Source organism: Rattus norvegicus, chromosome 2, assembly GCF_036323735.1.
Source record: "Rattus norvegicus strain BN/NHsdMcwi chromosome 2, GRCr8, whole genome shotgun sequence".
Taxonomy (NCBI): domain Eukaryota; kingdom Metazoa; phylum Chordata; class Mammalia; order Rodentia; family Muridae; genus Rattus; species Rattus norvegicus.
Window position 1 is genome coordinate 114,681,595 of NC_086020.1, and position 22,330 is coordinate 114,703,924.

Sequence of the window (22,330 nt, forward strand, 5' to 3'; positions counted from 1 at the left end):
TTAAAAATTGGTTTTTTCAAAGCTGAGCATAGTGTCGCACACCTTGAATCCCAAAACTGGGGAGGCAGAGACAAGTGGATCTTTGTGAGTTCGAGACCACACTGTTCTACACAGTGAGTTCCAGGACAGCCAGAGATACATAGTGAGATCCTGTCTCAAAAACAACAGAAAAACAAAAACAAATAACTTGAAGAAAAATGCTTATCTTGAGTTTCAAATAAATTCTAGAAGGTTGCAAAAGATCCCAGCTCTTGCCATCACCCCCAAAAGACACTGAGAAAAAGTATATTATATATAATATATAAAATTATCAGAGTTGTTATCTGCAAAGCGGGCTAAGGGATGAGAATTAATGATCAGCAACCACTTATTTTCTCTGTAAGTAGAGACCAGTGAGAGGCCATGTCTGGTGAGGCTGGTAGGCACAGAAACCAGCCTTCCATAATCAAACAAAAAGCTAGCTAAACAAACAAACCATGGCTGGGACAGGAGAACCCAACCAAAGAAAACAACTTTTAATAGTTCCAAGAGGAACCATTTTAATAGTCAAGAGGGGCAAGGCCTCTAGTCCGGAGTAATCGCAAGTGCAGGGTGAGCTCTCCCACTAGCCAGTGCTCCATTCGACAAGAGCCCTTTGAGGATGGTGCAGGTAGGACCAAGAAGAGTCCTGGTCTCAGTTGGCTTCTGTGCTGCTTGCTCCAGAGGCAGAACACACCCCCACCCTTTCTCCTTCCCCTTCCCCCCTCCCTTCCTACCTCCCTCCTCCCATCGCACCCTGCAGCATCTCCAACCGTTCCTTCCTTCCTTCCACCTTCTAAATTCAAAAGAATCTGAGAGAGAAAAGGACAGAGGCTAAGCTAGGCTGCCCCTCGACTTTCCTGGAAAGCCAAGAAGTAAATGCACATGTTTCTGCACTTTAGCACGTGGTGGTATAAGAGGACTCACGTATTTAGTTATTAACTTATCGCCTCTCCTAGATTTCTGTGACTGTTTCAGACCCTACTTCCTAACTAGGTCCTTCATCTGTAGGTCTGCGAGCCAGCATCTGAGGGTCTCGAGCACCCTGCCACGCCTCTTCATAGCCTTACTACAAAGATGCTAGGGCTCCACACAGATATGACCTTGCCTGACTCCATACTCTAGGTACTGACTGTACCTGTCCCTCTGCAGCTTGGCACTGGGGTAGTCTATCTCAGACTAGTCCGGAAGTCGCCCTCAAGGAAACTCTTCCAGTGGGCTCTACTTCACAAAATCCTTTAAACTACTATACACTTGGAGGTTCTACTATCGGATTCCGAGCTTAGCCCTCCACAAAAGGTGAGACAGGCTGGGTCACCAGGGTTTGTAGCCCTGGTCCCCCTAGCCCAGCAGACGAGACTCCTAAACCCTCGACGCTCCTCCTTCAGATTCTGTAACCAAGAGTGGGTGAGCGTAAAGTGATGATCACAGCCTCCCACTACAGGCCTCGAGGTTACAGGGTACCCCGCCCTCTTAACGGTGGCCCCGCCTCTTTCCTCTTCCTCCAAAAGGAAGCTTCTGTGGTTGCCATGGGAGCGACTCGGGTTGCTGGACTGATAGTGGGCCGAGCACGGTGAGGACAGAGCAGGGGCAGACTGTTGAGAAAGCCCATCTGCGGCGGCCTTCCTCGTCAGAGGTCGAGGTCGGCAAAGCGAGCTGGGTAAGGGATACAGGGCCCTGCGGCTCCAGGCCAAGAGAAGGACGGCGGATCCTACCGCAAAAGCCTCAGGTATGGCGTCGCCCTTGACCACCACTGGTCCCCTGTCTTTGTGAGGAGAGTGGCTTTGCTCTGGGGTCTGCTGGGGCCTCTTCTGCGCCCCTGAATTTGTGGAAGTCTCAGGAAAACACCCCAGATGAGCAAGAGGCTCCTCAGACATTTCTGAGTTCCCACTTCTAGACCACCTACAGTTTCTTTTAACCCCTTCATCTATTTTTTACTTAGCATATAGAAGAAAGGATTTCATCATGACATATATTACATCCACATGAGTATGGCTGCATCCGTGAATTTAAAAAATTAAACATAAGGCTGGGGATATACTCAGGGGCTGAGCGGTTGCCTAGCATCCAGAGAAACCAGAGTTCCTGCCACTACTTTGGGACGTCTGTTTGAAAAGTGTGTGTTGGGGGAGGGGGGAGAGACTGCCCAGAGAGACAGTAATAAGAGAAATAAGGTGAAAAAGGAGGGAACTCTGACGCCAAGACTCTGACATGGAGCCTGGTGGAGGAGGAGGATGTGGTTGTGGAAAGACTGAATGCTTTTGTCCTGCACCCATGGCTGTGACTGCTGTCTTCTCAGATCACTGGGCCTCTGAAGATTCGGGGGCCTGCCTTTGCTCTTGGCCCCTAGAGGACAGACACCAGAAGCGCTGGTTTTCCACCAACCCCAAGAAGTTAGTAGCCTGAGGTAGGAAGGGAGCCAGTGGAAGGGAGCCCAGATCTGGCTTTTGTTTAGAAACCATAATAGTGCCTGTTTCCAGGATGCTACTGCACTTGGTAGATGATGTTCCCTAAGTGCCACAGACATCTCAGAAATGGGGCATTCAGATCCCATCTCCCCTGTGAAGCTCGGCAACACAAAGAATCTTTGTGTACCTAAGTCTTTTAAATATCCTAAGTGTGTGTGTGCAGGGGCACACATGCACGTGCGCGCGCGTGCACACACACACACACACACACACGTTGAAATTGCAATAAATAATTTTAAAATTATAAGAAAAGTTCATTTCCTTTTAACTTACCAGATCTTAAGTCTTGTTCTGCAGCTTTGATTGGTAAACTCTTAGGGTGTAGATGGCCACCGAGCAGTGGATGCTTCTAAGATATAGAAACGCAGAGAGGAAGCTGGCATCTAAAAATCACTACTAAAAGTGTGAGCTCTCGGAGTGCGCTGTGAAACACACGTACATGGAAAGTAGAATAATCAAGTCAGAAGCGTGTGCTTCTTACAAAAGTAAGACCATGACTTCCGTTCTGAAAGACCCAGGGTTCACAAGAAATGCCTTTAAAGTAATATTAAAGCCAGGTATGCTAGCGCACGCCTGTGATTCCTGCACTCAGGGAGCCGAGGAAGGACGAGTGTGAGTTCAAGGCCTTTCTGCCCACATCGAGACCCTGTGTTTAGAAGAAGGAAAGAAAGGAGAGATGGCTCAGTGGTTAAAGCACTGACTGCTCTTCCAGAGGTCCTGAGTTCAAATCCCAGCAACCACATGGTGACTCACAACCATCTGTAGTGACATCTGGTGCCCTCTTCTGGTGTGTCTGAAAACAGCTACAGTGTACTCATCTATAATAACTAAATAAATAAAGCTTAAAAAAGAAAGAAAAGAAAGGAAAGGTTAAGGTTAAAAGTAGTGAGACGATTAGGAAAGCTGTTATGTAACAGAGACCTGTTTGTTTTTATTAAAAGTAAAACTTAGGTGGGGTGGGGTGTTGGCTGAGCGGGTGCAGTGCTCACAGCACAAGTATGGGGGTCTGAGTTTTAACCCCTAACTCTTTTTTTTTAATTCTTTTTTATTAACTTGAGTATTTCTTATTTACATTTCAAATGTTATTCCCTTTCCTGGTTTCCGGCCAACATCCCCCAACCCCTCTCCCTCCCCTTCTATATGGGTGTTCCCCTCCCCATCCTCCCCCCATTGCCGCCCTCCCCCCAACAATCAGGTTCACTGGGGTTCAGTCTTAGGAGGACCCAGGGCTTCCCCTTCCACTGGTGCCCTTACTAGGCTGTTCATTGCTGCCTATGAGGTTTTAACCCCTAACTCTTAAGTAACAGCCAGGCATGGAGTGTGTGCCTGAAGCCCCAGCGTTTGGGGTTGGAGATGGGCGGATCTCAAGGGCTTTCTGGCCAGCCGATCTAGCCTAAATAGTGTCAGTTACAGTGGCTCGGTGACCTGTAGACCCATTTCAAACAGTCAGGTGGAGAACAGAGGAAGACGATACCTGATGTCAACCTCTGGCTTCCACATGCACAATTCCCCACCACACACAAAGGAAGTAAAGAAGGAAATCGACCTTAGCACAAGGAAATGGAAGAGGGCCTGGGTAGGGAAGTGCTTTTGTGAGCCAGGCCTCAATCTGCTGTGAAGAGGCCACCAAATTGGTTTGGGGTCAAAGTATCCAGTCGAAGCGGGTTAATTTTCTGGGTCCTTCTGGAGGACTGTTGAATAAAATTGTCCTCACTTAGAAACCCTGTCCTTGGGACCCAAAGGGGCACATGCAGGCTTTAGAGTCAGTTTGATTTCACACAGAGTAATTCCTCTGGACATCTCTTCCTCCGCCGGCAAGCCCAACACACTGTAGAGGTCGTCCTCCTTCAGATAGGTGCTGACTGGAGTCACAGAATCCCCTCTGTCTGCCAACCTATTTACCGCCACCCACCCCCACCCTTAGCTCTCTCTCCTCTCCTTCCTCTCCCTCACCACACACACACACACACCCATTACACACACTTGCACGCACACACTCATTGCTCTGAGAGAAGCGTAGTTGCTGTGGGAGCTTCGGAGAGAATTTATACGTGACGATGACTGTTACATTCATGTTTCCAAAGCTCCGGAGTCTATGGAGAAGCTCCAGGACCAGTATTCTTTCCTTTGTTCAGAAAACATACGGAAAACTAATCCTTTAATACTGAACATACTCCAAAAACTGGATGAAGAAATCGAGAAGCGGTAAGGAGCTTCACTAGTCAACTGTACCAAAAATTCTCGCCGCTTCTCACGTCTGTGAAGCCCTGGACCATTGAGCCATCTTATCCCCACTTGAAAATGGCGTGGTAAAGTGGACATAGTTAATAGGTAGATGCGTGACACTGAGGTAGCTGACAGGGAACAGCACTAGACCAGGAGTCCTCAAGTCAGGGCCCTTGTAGTTCCCTTAGTTCCCGTGAGCTGGGTGAATTCAGGCAAGTCCTTTGTCCTGGTTGTTGCTCTTGTATTTCCGTCTGTTTTGTTTTGTCAACCTGACACACTAGATTTACATGGCCGAAGGCACCACTATTGAGAAAACGTTCCCATCAGGCTGCCCAAAGGCAAGTCAGTGGGGACATGATATTGGTTAACAGTGAATATAGAAGAGCCCAAATCACTGTGGGTTGGTGCCAACCCTGAGCATATGGTCCTGGGTAGTATAAGAAAACAGACGGAGGAATCTAAGGGCAGCAAGTCAGGACGCAGTGCTCCTCCATGGAGTCCTACCTCCAAGTCTCTGCCTTGAGTTCGTGCTTGACTTCCCTCAAGAGCAGGTATGGCCCTAAGGATTGCAAAATGAAATAAACCCTTCCCTCCCTAAATCGTGAGTTGATTTGGTCATGGTGTTTTACCATAACAATGACACCTGAGATGTCCTCAAAGTGTTTGGTGTTCTTATGTCAAACGTGTGTGTGTGTGTGTGTGTGTGTGTGTGTGTGTGTGCGATGATTAGCTTTGTCAACGTGACACAGCCTGGCGCCATTTGGGAACAATGAGGAGCTCTCTATGTTGGATTAAGCTGTGCCAGGATCTGTGGAAGATTCGCTTAATTAAGCCAGTTGGCTGGGCAGGCTCTGCCCACTGTAGGGCAGCATTATTTCTTAGACAGGGGTCGTGAATGAGAGAAGTCAAGCTGACCACATACACGAATTCATTTATTGCTGTCTGCTCTTAACTGTGAGTATGACAGCCACTTCAGGCTCCTTCTCCTGTGACCTCCCCTCAAGGGAGGATGACTTGTAATCAAACCTAAAACTCACATGTTCTGCCTTAAATTTCCTTTTCCTTCCTTTCTCTTCCCTTCCCTTCCCTTCCCTTCCCTTCCCTTCCCTTCCCTTCCCTTCCCTTCCCTTCCCTTCCCTCCCTCCTCTCTTTCTTTCGTTTTTGTTTGAGACAGGGTTTCTGTGTATAACCCTGGCTGTCCTGGAACTCACTTTGTAGATCAGGCTAGCCCCAACCTCACAGAGCTCCACTGACCTCTGCCTTCTGAGTGTTGGGATGTAAGGTGTGTGCCAACAGAGCCTAACCTTAAATTTCTTTTTGTCCAGATGTTCTGTTAAAACAGAAGAAAAAAAAAAAAAAAGCACGATAGCGGGGTTGTGAGGGAGAAATGAAACGATGGGGAAATTAGCTATGTTAACCCGGATGGTAGTCTCTTGATATTGCTTCTGACATTTGGGAGGGTTTCAAGCTTTGTGTCAACATTGTCCTCCACCTCAATTTCTTTGTCTCTCTTGTTTTGACAGACCCAAAGAAAAAATCACAGTAAACATTGCTGGTAACAGTCGCTTAGATTCAGGACAAAGGATAACAAGCGAGGACTTCTGGCTTCTTTCCAAAGCTTTAAGAAACCATCCGTGCATCGGTGGTACGTTTGCTTTCGGGTAACCACTGCCTGCTTTTCACTCTCCCGATTTTAGGTCGTCTGTGAGCGGGATACCAGTTTCTTCTTGCCTGTGTGTTTCAGGTGTGGATGTGAGGTATAACCTCATAGGCGATGTCGGTGCCTACTACGCTGCGAAACTACTTCAGGTACCTCGCTGCTGCCTCAGACGTCCTCATCCACCATGCTGCTGAGAGATGAGGACACCTAGACAAATGGCTCACGGCCAAGCACTAAGCCTAGAAAACACCAAAGGTCCTGAATCTGTGTTATGTGTCCAATGCCCGAAATACAGGGGGCCCACTTGTATTTGGTCTTAGGAGAGCTGGTACCTGCTCCCTCCTGAGTTGTCTTTTGCGAACCTGTATGCCATCGTTAAATACGCAGGGATGTTCACGCACCCAATTGCTGAAACTGAATTGAGTCTTTTCCTTTCAGTGACACCACGATTGTAATATCATTGAAAGAGAAAGGTGACTCTGATTGTCCTTAAACGGCGATTGCCTTTGTTAGAATTCTGTTAGCACTTTTAATTAAATAGTGTGCATTGGTTGACTGATTCTGGTAAATACAGATGTAATAGCTTCTTTCTCTCCTTACTATAGAAACAACCAAATATCACATACTTAAACCTTATGTTTAACGACATTGGACCTGAAGGCGGAGAATTGATTGCTAAAGCACTGCAGGTAGGCATTTGCATATCTCAAAGCAGTATGTCACTGCAGTATGTCAAAGCAGTATGTCACTGGCGATCCTGACTTCTAGGAGTTTGGGAACAACATAGCCAAAGTTAATGTGAGGTTATGTTACTTTTTTCCCCATTAATTTAACTATTTATTCACTTGACATCCCGATCGCAGCCCCTCTCCCATTATTTCAATTGTTTAGTCTGCCTCCATGCACTTGTGTGTGAGTGTGACTGTGTGTGTGAGAGAGACAGTGTGCATACTGTGTGTGTGTGTGAGAGAGAGGGGGGGGGAGAGAGAGAGAGAGAGAGAGAGAGAGAGAGAGAGAGGCAGACAGACAGAGAGAGAGAGACACACACACATACAGAGACTATATAATGTATGTGGGTGTTTTGCCTGCGTGTATGTCTGGCACCTGCAGAAGCCAGACGATGGCGTCAGATACTCTGGAGTTACTAAAGGTATGCATGGTTGTGAGCTGCCTTGTGGGTGCTGGGAAGCGAACCTGGGTACCCTGGAAGAGCAGTTCTCTTAGCCTGCATTATCATGTCTGTATGTGCCTGCAGAAGTGAGAAGAGGCCATTGTGTCTCCTGGAACTGGATGACTATTAACCACCATGGACATATTGGGAAACAAACAAGGTCTTTTGCAAGAGCAGCAATTGCTCTTACCCACTGAGCCATCTCCCCAGCCCCTTCAATATGTCGTTTTAATGTGTTTCCGTTTATAAAAGCATGGCTGCTATTTGAGGACTTTGGACTCATTGAAAAGAATTACCAACCAGCTTCGTTGGGTTATGGTGGTGCACACTTGTAACCTCGGAACACAGAAGGAAGAGGCAGGAGGGGAACTGAGTTCAAGTCAAGTCCAAGCAACATACATAGGAGACCTTGTCTCTGAAGGAATGCCACCATCTCTCTCTCTTTGATACTGGCTGTGGTACAATCTGACCAAGTCACCTTTCACCCCTCCTGCCACCTGCCACGCCTTTCCCACCACGGCAGTGTTTCCTGCTCTGCGAACCAAAGACGACCATCTCCTCCTCTAAGCTGTTTCTTGGCAGGATATTTGGTCACAGCAAGAAGAGATGTAAACAATACAGAAAATGCTACTGAGAGACTGTCACTGTAAAAAAAAAAAAAAAAAAAAAACCCAAACCTATATAGTCTGTAGGCCTTCCTGTGGAAGGAACGTAAGAGCATTTGGAGCCATGAGCTAGGACATCCCTAGAAGTGGGGTTTGATGAGCCATTGTGTTAGGAGTTTGGAAGTCTGCGGTGCTACTAGAAATGTGGACATTGAGACGGATCTGTGAGTAAAAGCCATGCAAGCCTGGTGAGCTGAGCTGATTGTCTGCACTTCAGAAGGCAAGAGCCAACTCCCCAAAGCTGTCCTCTGCCTTTAACATGTGTGCCATGGCAGGTACACACACACACACACACACACACACACACACACACACACACACACACACACACACACACGCACACACACACACAGATGATAATGACAATAGAAAAAAGACTTGGCTAGAGAGATGGCTCAGTGGTTAAGAGTACTGACTGCTCTTCCAGAGGTCCTGAGTTCAATTCCCAGCAACCACATGGTGGCTCACAATCATCTGTAATGGGATCCAATGCCCTCTTCTGGTGTGTCTGAAGACAGCTACATTGTACTCAAACATAAAATACATAATACATACATACATACATACATACATACATACATACATACATACATACACACACACATACATCTTTAAAAAAGAGAGAGAGGCTGGAAATAATAGTTGTTCTTGCAGAGGGTCCAGATTTGGTTCCCAGCACCCGCACATCAGTTCACAACCATTTCTTAATTCCAGTCCCAAACGATCTGACATCCTCTTTTAGTCTCTGTGGGCACCCGGCACACAACTGCTACACAGACATACATGCGGGCAAAACCATAAAATAAAAATAAATAAAAGTTTAAAAAAAGAAAAGAAATGAGGGCAGAGGAGACAGGGCTGGTGCAGTTTCAAACGGAACAGACAGAGTGCGTTTGTGTTATAGTCTGGTGAAGAATCTGCTTATTTTCTGTGCCCTAATGTTTTGAGTGAGGCTGAATTCAAAGTTGCTTGGTGGAGGCGATCTCAAGACAACACAGCATCGGGCTGCAGCAGTTGCTGCTCAGTCAGTGCCTTTAGCCACAGGGAAGGGGGACAGGAAGCTATGGAGGCTGCACAGCTGGGGGGTGGGGGGGTGGGGGTGGAGGTAGGCATGGCTAGAGTTCAGAGCGGGCGTGTGCTGACAGAGCATCTGAAACCATTACCATGGGAAGTGAAGCCTCACACTTTAAACCAAACATTGCCTCGGATGCCAGACTGTCAGGTAGAGAACTCCAGGGAGTAGCAATGCAAATTCACCTCAAAGTAAATTTCCTGGGAAAAAACAAAAGCCTTCAAGATACCCTGTTGGAAAGGGGGTAGCTGAGGACGCTTTCTTGACAGCTGTCAACAGTGCAGGCATGCAGAAGCTGCTGTGGTTCAAGGAGGCCAGGCTATCTCATGAGCTGGCAGCAGACCTCAGGGGCATCTTCCATGAAGCGCAGGTTTGGCAGGCATGCGAGGTGCAAGTGTGAGAGGTTTGTAGAGACTTGCGCCGAAGGTTCCATATAATGTGAGACCATACAAGATGCAGCAGGTCAGATCCTCGCATGGGGCTTCTGAGCTGTGCATGAATGTACGAGGGGTGAAGCCTAAGTGGTAGTGGAAAGCCAAGGTATTGGGAATACCAGAAACATGGGATGATTTTCAGGGAAAGAGGTGGGTAGGAAGAGGAGCCAGTCCATGAAAATGGCCATAACTGTCACAGGGAGCAAAGTTGGAAGAGCAGTGATCCAGCCCTAGTGGAGCTCCAGGATCTCGCTGCAGCCTGCTCCTTCTGTGTTAAGCTCACATTTCTCTCTGTTGGGATGTACTTGGTACCGCTGTATACAGTAAGTGTGTAACTTTCCCTCTCACACTACAGGGGCTCACAGAGTACCTTGAGTTTCAGAGCAGGATACTGTAAAGCTGGGACCACTAAGACTTAGGGGGATCACGGAAATGAGCTCAGGGCACGCTGCTCGTGAGAGGACCAGTGGTGGGTGCAGTTTCCAAGTGATGCATTTAGGTATCGAGTTGACAGAGAGTCGATCTGTTTAATGTTCGGTGTTCACTGTCTACTTGACTGCACTTGGGACCACAAGGGAGACACACTCTGAGTGTATTTGTGAGGGCATTTTCAGAGGTTTAACCAAGGAAACCTAATGTAAATGTGGGTGGTACCGTTCCATGGACTATGGGATTGAATAAAAACCATGGGAATAGGAGGAAACCTCGTGAGCAGCAGCAGTATCCATCACTCTGCTTCCTGACTGCAGAAAGATGACTGTGACCAAACATGTCACTGTCTTGCTGTGCTAAACTGTATCTCAACTGTGAGCTTGAACATTTTCTTCCTTAAAAACAGTAGCAAAACTGATTGCAATATAATTTGCCCATGCAAAACACATTCTCCAAAAGTTTTCAGTTCAAAGGAAAATTTTAAAGTGTATTTAAAGAGGCTGGCAGTGGTGGTGTCCATCTTTAATCCCAGTACTTGGGAGGCAGAGGCAGGCAGATTTCTGTGAGTCTACGGCTGGTATGGTTTATAAACAGAGTTCCAGACCAGCCAGGGTTTCACAGTGAGACTCTGTCTGTCAATGAATGTGTTTAATTTACAGAATTGTGTAATCATCACTACCACCATTATCTTTAGAATGTTCTTGTATGTTTAGGTATGTATGTGTTAGGGATGTTACATGCACCCTCAATATCATTGCTGTCTCTTAGCAAGCCGTAGCCCTGCCATAATTTAGATTAAACTGGTTAGCCAGTGAATGTTCAGGATCTATCTGTTTCTGCACCCTGGACAAGTTACAGGTGTGGGCAGCCATGTTTGACTTTTTACCCGGGTGCTAGGGAGTTGAATTCAAGTGCTCATGTCAGCAGAGCAGTGCTTTTATCTACCAAGCTACTTCCCATCTTATAGAACATTCTTATAGCCTCCAAAGAAAATCCTTGTACTGGTTATTGAAGTCTCCTTTCTACTCCCCAGCCACACTGAGCCACTGATAATGCAAAAAGAATCATACAATGTTTGGCTTAAGATTTCAAGGTTCATCGATGTAAGACACTTTGAAATTTTATGTGTAGAAGTGTTATATCTGCATACATGTCTGCGTACCATATGCTTGCCTGGCACACCGGGAGGCCCGAGAGTATCAGATTCGCTGGTATTAGTTATGGCCAGTTGTGAGCTACTACTTGGGTAATCAAACTTAGGTCCTCTGGAGCAGCAGCCAGTGTTCACTGCTGAGCCATCACTCCAGTCCCATAACACATTTTATTGTTCAATAATATTCTATTCAATGGATATGTCACATTGTACTATACCTTTCCATCTCTACCCTTGTTGAGTGTTCTCTCTTTTGGCTGGTTTGGCTAAGGGTTTGTTACTCATGTTTATCTTTTCAAAGAAACAATTTTTTTGAGCCTATGGATTATCTTTTTAGTGTCCATTTCATCATTTTGGAAAGTGTGTGTGTGTTGTATATGTATATATGGACATGGGTATGAAGTCCAGAGGTAGATGTTATCACTTGCCACCTATTTTTTGAGGCAGGGTCTCCGAGCCTGGAGCCCATTTTAGCTAGAGTAGCTAGCCAGTGAGTCCTTGGGAATGTTCTCTGGCCCCTGCCTCCCCCAGAGTGGGGATTCTAGATACACCACTGTGCCTGTGTGATTAGGACTGACCGTCCTCCTGCCTGCACAGCAAGCACTTTACCCTCTAAGGCATCTCCCAGACCTTTGTTCTAAGACCTTCTGGTACATAGTTATCTAGTTGAGTCCTCTGATTAATAAAACATCAAAACTTGGATTTGGGTATGTGTCTGTGTACATGTATGTGCCGTGATACGTGTGGAGGTCAGAGGACAACTTGGGAGTCTTCTTATGCCACATGAATCCTGGGGAATCCTAGTGTTCTGCTGTAACAAAACACATGGCTAACAGCAACTGGAGGAGGAAAGGCATTAACTCTTCTTCCAGCTTGTGGTCCACCATCCAAGGGAGTCAGGAAAGGAACTCAGGCAGGAGCGGATGCAGAGGCCACGAGTACAGCTTACCGGCTTGCTCTGTTTGCTACCTTATTACATGTACAGCAGAAAAGCCCCAGCCCAGCGTGGCACCACCCACCAAGGTCAGGGCCCTCCCTCATCAATCACTGATTAGGAAAATGCACTACACACCTGCCCAGAGGCCAATCTGATTGGGAGCGTTTCCTCAGTTGAGGGTCCCTCTTCCCAAATGACCCAAACATGTGTTAAACTGGCATAAGACTAGCAAGCACAGAACCAACTTAGGTAGCCGGGCTTGGCAGATCCTTCACACTGAGCCAGCTTGTTGGCAATGCTGTTTTTAACGAGCCACAGATTTAAGGATCGCTTCAGCTGTGTCTTAAAGCTTCCAAGAAGTCCGTTTTTTTATTGGGCACTAGGAAGTGTAAACGTCTAGTTCTTCAGTGACCCACCACCAGTCACCACTACGTCCTTCATCTTCCTGCCCCTGGACCTCTCTGAACCTCACCTCCTCCACTACGGTCTAATAAGATACGAGTAGCTATTTCAATTTAAAAAAGAGTGACTTTGTGGCTAAACTGTGATTTCTTTCCTCCATGCAGTCCTGAGAATAGTAGCAGCTTGCAGACCTCTGTGAAAACGTGACAGTTACAGTCTGTAACCCAGACTGGCCTCAAACTCATTGTTTAGCCAAGTATGACCCTGAATGCCTGACCCTGACCCTCCTCCTCTTCTTCCTCCTCCTCCTCCTCCCTCTCCTCCTCCTCCCCCCCTCCAGAGTGTAAGCACCAGTGCCCTTGGCTTGTTGAATCCACACTGATCTATGGCAGTTTAACTCTGAGGTTTCTTTGTTGATCTTTTCTGTGACCTATATTTGATGAGAGTAGATATTAAAATCACACATTATTATTGTATCAAGACCTTCCACTGTATGTCCAGTTGTGTTTGTTTTATGAAATTGGGTGCTCTAATGTTCAATACAATATACTTGCAATCATATCTTCTTGGTCCTGTGGAGGCTCAATTACCCAGGGGATGCTAGGGCAGTCAGGTGGGAGTGGGCAGACAGGTGGGGGGGCATCCTCACAGGGGCAAGGGGAGCGAGGATGGGAGAGGGGGTTTACAGAGGGGAAAATGGGAAGGGGATAACATTTGAAATGTAAATAACCAATAAAAAAATGAAAAAATGAATTTGCAAATAGTAATACAACCTTCTGACTCATGGATTCAAGTTTAAGCCACAGAACTTTGCTTGTCTTGATTCCTTTTTCTTTTCTAGAAAAACAAGACTCTTAAGTATTTGCGAATGACTGGAAATAAAATTGAGAACACGGGCGGCATGCTTTTCGCTGCAATGCTACAGATGAACTCCTCCCTGGAGAAACTGGACCTGGGTGACTGCGACCTGGTGAGTAAGCCGGAGAGGAGGAAAACCAAGCGGCAGGCGTCCTCCCAGAGGGCCTCACAGACCTGGTGAGGAAGGCAGGCAGATGGGGAGGTTCGTTGTTTGTTTTTGCGCATAGGTCCTGGCATGTAGCCCATGCTAGTTTGAACCCATAATTCTACCTTCATCTCCCAAGTGCTAGACTCCGCTGGAATCCATGGGTCTGTCTCTTCATTAGGGAAAACCTAAATGACTCAGGAGAAAGCCCAGAGTCACAGCTAGGAAACACCCTTTGAAATGTTAGGAAACCCCTATGCAGACTCACAGTAACAGTTCACTTCTGGGAAGAGATGTTTTAACCTTTGTACAAACAATTTTATCAGAACTCAGTTAATTGTCTTGTAATTGTAATGTAAGATTAATCCAATGTCAACTTCCTTAATGGATTTACCTGTTTGTAGGGACTGCAAAGTGTGATAGCATTTTCTACAGTACTAACTCAAAACAAAGCAATCAAGGGAATAAACCTGAACCGGCCCATACTGTACGGAGAACAGGTCTGTATTCAGTGTCCATGGCACTAAGACTAAAGTCCTATTGGCGTTTGTGGTACAGGGATACACTGCATTCTTAGAATTATACTGATTGTGTAAAACTGCAGCTTGTTAAGTGAAAAGTTTAAAGGAAAAGTATAACTATGTTACTTCTTGGTGATGTCCATGTTTAGCTGGTATTACTTAAGCAGCAAGTTTATGAAGCTCGGGTTCTGTGTAAACCTGTGTGAAGACAGACAAAAGAAAGTATGTATGCTTTTTTTTTTTCCTTTTTCTTTTTTCCAAAGATGAGGACCGAACCCAGGGCCTTGTGCTTGCTAGGCAAGCACTCTACCACTGAGCTAAATTCCCAACCCGGAAAGTACGTATGCTTAAAGTTTCAAAATCCATGGTAACAGCCCAATATCAGCTGTTTCAATCATCTGTTTATATAGAGATGACCGAATTATTTTATCTTTGCATGTGTAGCAGTTTGGCAAGTTTGAACTTGATCCCTTCTGTAGATTAAGGTTCTTGGTGGAGGCAGATGAAAATGTGGCTGCTTTTTTCACATTCTTTTGCGGGGGATTCTTCTCCTTACAAGATAAGCACTTAGGCTGGAAAAACGGCTCAGTGTTAAAAACAAAACAAAAAAACTCCCACTGCTAAGCTCCTGATGACTGGAGTTAAATTTCTGTGTGTTGTCCTCTAATTACTATATTGCATTGTGGCATGTGCATACTCACACATACCTGATTCCCAGTTATATATACATATATATATATGTATGTATATATATATACACACACACATATACATATACACATACATATACATACACATACATACATATACATACACACACATACACACATACATATGAACTGATTCTATTACAGGCCTAAGCAAGGAGAAAAGAAAGGTCCAGGGTATCGTTTGTACAACAACTTTATAGGTTCACTTTCAAATAAATTTTGAGCTCTCTCAAAGTTCGAAGTACTGTCCATAATTTGAAATTATCTGCCTCAGTGTTCTTCCTTCATGTAACTGATAAATAACCGTATTTTAAAGTGCTATTTTTCATATTTGGAAGTACAACTCTTTTGTCTACATTTAACCAAAAGTTTTAGCATTTTTTGGTCATATTGTTTTATTTTTTTTTTTTTTGTTCTTTTTTTCGGAGCTGGGGGCCGAACCCAGGGCTTTGCGCTTCCTAGGTAAGCGCTCTACCACTGAGCTAAATCCCCAGCCCCTTGTTTTATAACCATTAATCAGATACATTCAACAAATTACCGAAGATCCTTAAATAAACACATTTTAAAAACAACAACATTTAATGGGGCTGGAGAGATGGCTCTGTGGCTATGAGCACTGGCCACTTGTCCAGAGGACCAGGCTTTGTTTCCCAAACCCACATGCAGTTCACAGCCATCTGTAATTCCCCTCCCAGGGGACAACATGCATATATTAAGTCTAATTTTTTTAAAGCAAATACAGTGGTTTGTTCATCACTAAGAATGTTATGGGGACTTCTTAACAAAACTGCTTTGGCCCATTTATGCTTTCATTTTGATAGAAATGTAGGTCTATTTGGACTGCAAATTATTGAGGGGAAAATATATGTGTCCATGTATACTTTTTGCCTAAGAGCAGCAGGACTGTCAAATTTAAAATCAGGAAGCAAAACATACTCAGGAACCTGAGATCACTTTAAGAGGGAGTGAGTCATGGTTTCAAAACAGACTCAAGAATGAGAAATGTCCTTGTGTCTTAAGCCAGCAGGATGATCAGTGACAAAGGCATACTGAGAGGACCGAGAACGTTTAGAGAAATAAGATGTAACAAATAACTTTGCTAGTTCTCCTTTTAAAATAACTGTTATTGTCATTGTAAACCAAATTATGTATCTTCTTTTTAAAAGTCACTTAGTTACTGAGTTTTACAAGCTCTTGCTGTTTCTAAGAAGGTCCACATTTCATTTGTACATATCCTACACAGAGTGGTATAGTGTGTGTGTGCGCAAGCGCGATATGATGATATAATTTGGGGCAGTAACAATGGTTTTGTAATTTAAAAAGTATGCAAAATGCAAAATGGTAGACTCTGTTGTTGTTTTCAGGGTCCATGTGTGTCTGTGGTGTATGCATGTGGTGTATGTGTGTGCCTATGAGGGTGCATGCAGAGATGAGAGGACATAGAAGTCTTAGGAACTCTCTGCATCACTGTCTTCACACAGGGCCTCTCACTGAACAAAGTTCACTGTTTGTATTAGGCTAACTGGACACGAGCTCCCAAGATCTGCCTGAACAGCCAACAATGAAGCTCCAGGAAGCTGGCTGTGCCTGGCTTCCAAATGGACACTGGGAATTTGAACTCAGTCCTTACTACTCAGTGAGCCCTATCTCCAGCCCTAGACTAAGAGTCTTAATATAATATTTCTAACAAGCTAATTTAAGGCAGATGTGCCTGACACACCTGCCCTCAGGAGCCTGGAGCAACTGAGTTAAGACTGAGGCCAGTCTGAGCTGCATATTGAGGCCCTGTACCAACTTTAAGAAAATGTGTTTTAAAATGTAATGGCAATCAATAACATGTAATACTTCAAGATTAGAAACAAGAGTTTTATCTATTTTTAGGAAGAGTCTACAGTCCACATCGGCCACATGTTGAAACAAAATCACGTCCTTGTTGAACTGCATATGTGCAAACATGGTATGAAAAATTATGGTATACAACAGTTGTGCAATGCACTGCATTCGAATAGCACCCTACGCTACCTTGATGTCAGCTGGTAAGTGATAACTTACACGATCATGCAGACTGTCTTGAGGGCAGTACACGCAAATATTTACAGTATGTAAGACATGTTTGTTAGACATTATTTTCAGAAGCTGGAAATTATAACTGTTGACAAACTTTTATCGTAAGCTGTAGGATTTATTAGGTTAACTTAGACTGTAATCTACCTATATTAACTTGATTGCCAACCAGATGGGAGCGCCATTTCATGGTGAACCTTCATCCTTGGAAGTTGAGCAAACTAAAATAGAAAGCTTACTAAATGTTTTCAAATATCTTAGGAATGTAAGAATAATATTTTGTTTTTAAAATATTGCTAAATATGCTTCCTCCACAGCAATAAAATAACTCGTGATGGAATGGTGTTTTTGGCTGATGTTCTAAAAAGCAATAGTACTCTGGAAGTACTAGATCTCTCTTTTAACAGAATAGAAAATGCAGGCGCAAAGTACCTCAGTGAAACTCTAACTTCCCACAACAGGAGTCTTAAAGCGTTAGTATGGTCTTTTTATACTCAATCAAAATAACTACAAAATTCTCAATTGTATCTTTTAAAACTTAGGGTGAATCTAATAGGGTATTTGTGTATTCAAGTTCATAGAAAACCTTTCTTTTTATTTATGCATAAGTGTATTTACTGGCTTGTTTGTACACGCACTGAATGTGTGCCCACAGAATCCAGAGAGGGAATCAGATCTCCCTGAACTAGAGCTAAAGATGGTTGTTAGCGGCCTCTCTGGGAGCTGTGAACAGAACGTGGGTCCTCTACAAGAGTAGCAACTATTCTTAACTGCTGAGCCATCTCTCCAACACCCAAAACTTATTTATCCCAAATTCTTAACAAGAAATTCATAAGCACTTAACATAACACTTATATTTGCAATCTACTCAAACATTTACCTAATAGAGGTTAGAGCGACGGCTCAGTGGTTCAGAGCGTCTGTAATGGGATCTGATTTCCTCTCCTAGCTTATATTAAAACAGAATGCTCAGACACATAAAATTCATACATAAGTATTGAAAAAAGTGTTGATGCTGACTTCATCATTCTTTGTGGGACTTCAGAACTCCATTATTGTTTTCCTACAGATTGTCTGTAGTCAGCAACAAGATAGAGGGAGAAGGGCTTGTTGCACTTTCCCAATCAATGAATACAAACCTTGTATTGTCCAATATCTACATTTGGGGAAACAAATTTGATGAGGATACCTGTGTGGTAAGTGACTTCAGTTTTGGCCTTTGCTGGGCTCTTCTCAGTCACCTGTAGAGTTAATTTGATAAATGCTTTCAAAGAATGGAATCACACTATACTCTGGGAAGTTTTTAATTTAGACCCACAAGTAGCTAGGAAAGATCAGATGCCACACACAAGTATTAAGGATCACTGAGTCACACAAATGTCCAATTCCTCCAATTGAAAAAAATTACAATTGAGTTGATGTCAAGTTCCTAATGTGTCGAGCTGAGGTCTCAGAGACACTGTACTAGCTGTGTAACACGTGTTTGTGTATGAAAATTCTGAGTCGCCCGTTCTATTTCATACATGTTGAAACATCCTTGTGTCTCTGGACTGAAGCCTACTTCATTGTGGTAGATGATCCTTTAAATTTGTTCTTGAATTTGGTTTGCAAGGATTTTATTGAAAATTTTTGCATGCTGATAAAGGAAATTGATTTGTAATTCTCTTTGTTATTTATTAGGTTTTAGAGTAACTGTGTCCTCATAAAAAGATTTAGGCATGGTGGAATAGTTGGAATATTGGCATTAGTTCTTTGAAGTCTGGTAAAAATGCCAAATCCATCTGGCCCTGGGCTTTTTTGGATTGGAAAACATTTTCTAATTGATTTATTTATGTATTTGCTGTATATGGTTATTTTGTCTGCATGTATACACCAGAAGAGGGCATTGGATACTGTGGGACTACAGTTATGGCTGGTTGTAAGCTGCTATGTCAATGCTGGAAATTGAACTCAGGACTTCCAGAAGAGTAGCCAGTGCTCTTAACTGATGGGCCATCTCTCCAGGTTCTGCTTGGGAGACTTTAATTACTGCTTCTATCTTACTAGGGTCTGATTGAGACCTTTCTGATCTTGATTTAACTTTGGTAAGTGGTAGGTGGTGTGTGTTTGTGCGTGTGTGTATGCAAATAGATAAATAAATAAATAAATAAATGAATAAATAAATAAAATCTACACCTCTTTTAAATGTTCCAATTTGGTACAGCACAGATTTTTAAAGTATGTTCTTATGATTCTCTTGATTTACTCAGTGTCCATTGGTCTGCTTTGTGTCTCTAATTTTATCAATTTGGATTTTCTCTGTCTACCTTTTAGTTAATTTGGATAAGGTTTGTCCATCTCTGTTCTTAAAGAACCAACTCTGTTTTGTTGAGCCTTTGTACTGGTTGTTGTCTGTATTTTATTGGTTTCAACCCTGAGTTTGATTATTTCCTGCTATCTAGTCCTTCTGAATGTGGGGTTGTTTTGTTTTGTTTGTTTGTTTTTTTGTCTAGAGCTTTCAGGTGTGCGATTAAGCTTCAAACGGAGGTCTCTCCAATTTTTGATGTAGGCATTTAGTGCTATGAACTCGCCTCTTAGAACAGTCTTCATTGTATCACAGGACATACTGTGTTTTCAATTTCATTCAATTCCAAAGTTTTTAATTTCCTTTTTGATTTCTGCCTTGACCTACTTGTAGCAGACTGTTCAATGTCCAAGAGTTTGCAAACCGTCTGTTGTAATATCTAGCTTTAATGTTCGTTGCTCAGATAGGATGCAGGATGTTACTTCAAACATTTTTGTATCCATTAACCTGCTTTGTGTCTAAGTATGTGGTCAATTTTGGAGAAAATTCCACAAGTTGCCGAGAATCAACTACTTTAGAAACAGAAAGCATAGTGACAAAGAGAGAAGAAAAAAAGGAGTGACTTAAAATAAAGTATGTGCTTCCCTACAAAAGTACCCACGGCTCCCAGAGAACTTCCCTCACAGGACGAGCTGCTCGTAGGCTCTGCAGTCAGAGACTGGAAAGTTACAACAGAAATAAGGAGAACTTGGAAGTCTCTCCATGTTGAAATTCTTGCCTGCTTTACTAACATAGCAGCTCACAATGTGTAAGATGCCCTTAGCATACATACCAAGAAGCCATACACAAAAAAATTTCTACAAATTAAAAAAAAAATTGATAGGTCTCTGAGGAATTCTTTTTTTTTTTTTCCCCCTTTTTTCTTTTTTTCGGAGCTGGGGACCAAACCCAGGGCCGTGGAATTCTTTTTTAAAACTAAAATTCCGTATCGAGTTCAAGGGACTCATCAACTAAGGTCCACATGGAGCTGCTGGTTGGTTTTGAGATGCGCATCCCGACTGATCATCAATATGACAGAGGAGGAATGCTGCTCGCTGGCCTTGAGCTCAGCCATCCTCTCGCCTAAGGAGTTCTGCATGTTGAGACTACAGGCCTGCGCAGCACACGTGGTCTCTACTCTGCCCTCTGCTGCCTCTCAAGAGTACCTAAGACTATTTGAAAACTTTGACCATGGTCCAAACCAGGGTATTACTGAGGATTAACTCAGACTCACAAAAGGATTTAGATATGAAAAACATGCCTTGTATGTTAGAACTTAAAAATTGGTTTTATAATATTATACTTACATTATGTATATATAACATTTTACCTATAATATCTGGAATAATACTAAAACTCAGCATGTTATTAAGAGTACTTTAACCTACAAAATAACAGCTCAATTAAATGTTTGAACAACCACTGTAAACTGAATAAATTATTCTTAATGACTTTTTTTTTCTAAAAATCCTAGGCATATTCAAATTTGATAGAGAGTGGCCGATTAAAGCCAGAGAATACAGATGTGGAACCGTACGTGGTGGATGAACACATCTACCTTTCCGAAGTCTCCAACGGCCTTAAAAGGCATTATTACTGGACACCGACTTACGGAGAATGTTACGTGCCGTCATCGTCTGCAGGCTTTGCTCTGGTTCCTGTGGGCGAGCGTCTATAAGAAACAAGCTTGAAAACAGTTTTCACACATTTGCCTCAACACTTTTAGAGACTAATATTTTGTGGACTATTTTTCCTTTTGTAAATTAGAACACATTTTTATCAAATTATAAAATTTTGTGTACTTGCCTCTTGTAGAGAAAAAAATGTGTTTCTTAACATAGAGACTAAAATATCATACCTTAACAAACCACAGAACTATAGTAATTCTTTTTGTAATGAAAAATGAACACAGAAATGAAAGACAGTAAAGTCACGACAGAAGTCTTAACCAAATGTTGGGGCAGATTCGGCTCTGCCGCTGGCAGATTTCCAGTGGCTTTTGAGAGCAGCTCACAAGTCAAAAAGTATTCCGCACAGATGTGCAGGCATTACACACAGGTGTTAACAGTCTTCACAAAAACAAGAAAATAAAGCTTCCTTGCACAGACGATCAGTGTCCTGGCTCTTCCTCATCCGGTATTGAGGAACGTTCCTCGTGCTGCTCAGTGTAGCTGTAGCCTGCTTTCATTGCCTTGGGACAGCATTCCACCCCGTGCTGGGTAAGAATCTACAGGATTCTGGAAGGAGATGGCCTTTTGGGATTACTCATTCAAGTCCCTGAGCAATGCAGTTTGCTTTCTCAGGTCTCAGTCTACTCCTGTGTGCTGCAGGGGGCCCCGAATGCTCCCATTTTCTCCCAAGAGGAAGTGTAGAAGATGGCTGAAGGGCCAGCAGTAAGGCTGCCCGAGACTGCAGTAGGAGGCATGGGCACCCATCCTGGGCTCCTACCACCTGTGTCTCCGTGGAGACACATGTCCACCCTTAGCTGAGGTGAACCCAGCCTAGAGGACAACAACTGTTTCTGACAATGGTAGGGAAACTTTGATGACACAGTAGGACACATTATTTACTGCCTCAGGCCAGCAGAATGCTCAGACCCATTTATTCTGATGCCATTACGTCACCTAGGCCCCTTCACACATCTGGATTCCACTTGAGAATAAAAGGTAGAAGCGTTCTTCCAAAGGACGAGCCTGAGCGTGGGCGGAGACGAGATTGTCCCCCAGACTTACCCTTAGGGAAGGACTGGAGGGGAGATGTGTAAGTTCTGTAGGACTCCTCCTCCTCTGTACATCTTACCCTGTGTAAACTCACCACAATGACTTGTCTATCCCTTGCAGCAAAGTGTCTCCTAAGATCCTGCTTAAATATAGCTGATTATAGCCACGGATCATATGATACTAAGAATGTTCAACTCTGAAAGCAAAGCTAAGTGGCACCGTTTTAGATAGGGATGAAGTGGCAATGGCTGAGAAGGCTTAGTGAAGTTCTGAACATCCTCAGCCACGGGCAGATGGAAGCTGGAGGGACTTTGGGGATCGCATCTTAGAGCAGTCACAACAGGGAGGTCA

At 43.9% G+C, this 22,330-nt stretch overlaps 2 protein-coding genes across 7 annotated transcripts in view; one reads left to right on the forward strand and one right to left on the reverse strand.

The window, feature by feature from the left end:
- Window positions 1-3,651, reverse strand: part of Lrriq4 (leucine-rich repeats and IQ motif containing 4) — a 27,430-nt gene extending 23,779 nt beyond the window's left edge. The window contains exon 1 of the mRNA XM_039103607.2: window positions 3,075-3,651. Within this exon, the coding sequence (XP_038959535.1) occupies window positions 3,075-3,229 (155 nt within the window). The 5' untranslated portion in view covers window positions 3,230-3,651. The remainder of the gene's footprint in view (window positions 1-3,074) is intronic.
- Lrrc34 (leucine rich repeat containing 34) overlaps window positions 1-21,367 on the forward strand; it is a 22,175-nt gene extending 808 nt beyond the window's left edge. The window contains exons 1-13 of one of the 6 annotated variants that reach the window (XM_039102871.2): window positions 1,186-1,317; window positions 1,530-1,747; window positions 2,318-2,425; window positions 4,571-4,691; window positions 6,236-6,357; window positions 6,457-6,521; window positions 6,978-7,061; window positions 13,480-13,608; window positions 14,046-14,141; window positions 16,754-16,908; window positions 17,254-17,409; window positions 18,006-18,132; window positions 20,734-21,367. In XM_039102871.2, the coding sequence (XP_038958799.1) occupies window positions 4,582-4,691; window positions 6,236-6,357; window positions 6,457-6,521; window positions 6,978-7,061; window positions 13,480-13,608; window positions 14,046-14,141; window positions 16,754-16,908; window positions 17,254-17,409; window positions 18,006-18,132; window positions 20,734-20,937 (1,248 nt within the window). In that variant the 5' untranslated portion in view covers window positions 1,186-1,317; window positions 1,530-1,747; window positions 2,318-2,425; window positions 4,571-4,581 and the 3' untranslated portion in view covers window positions 20,938-21,367. 6 annotated transcript variants of the gene reach the window in all.
- The last annotated feature ends 963 nt before the right edge of the window (window positions 21,368-22,330 follow it).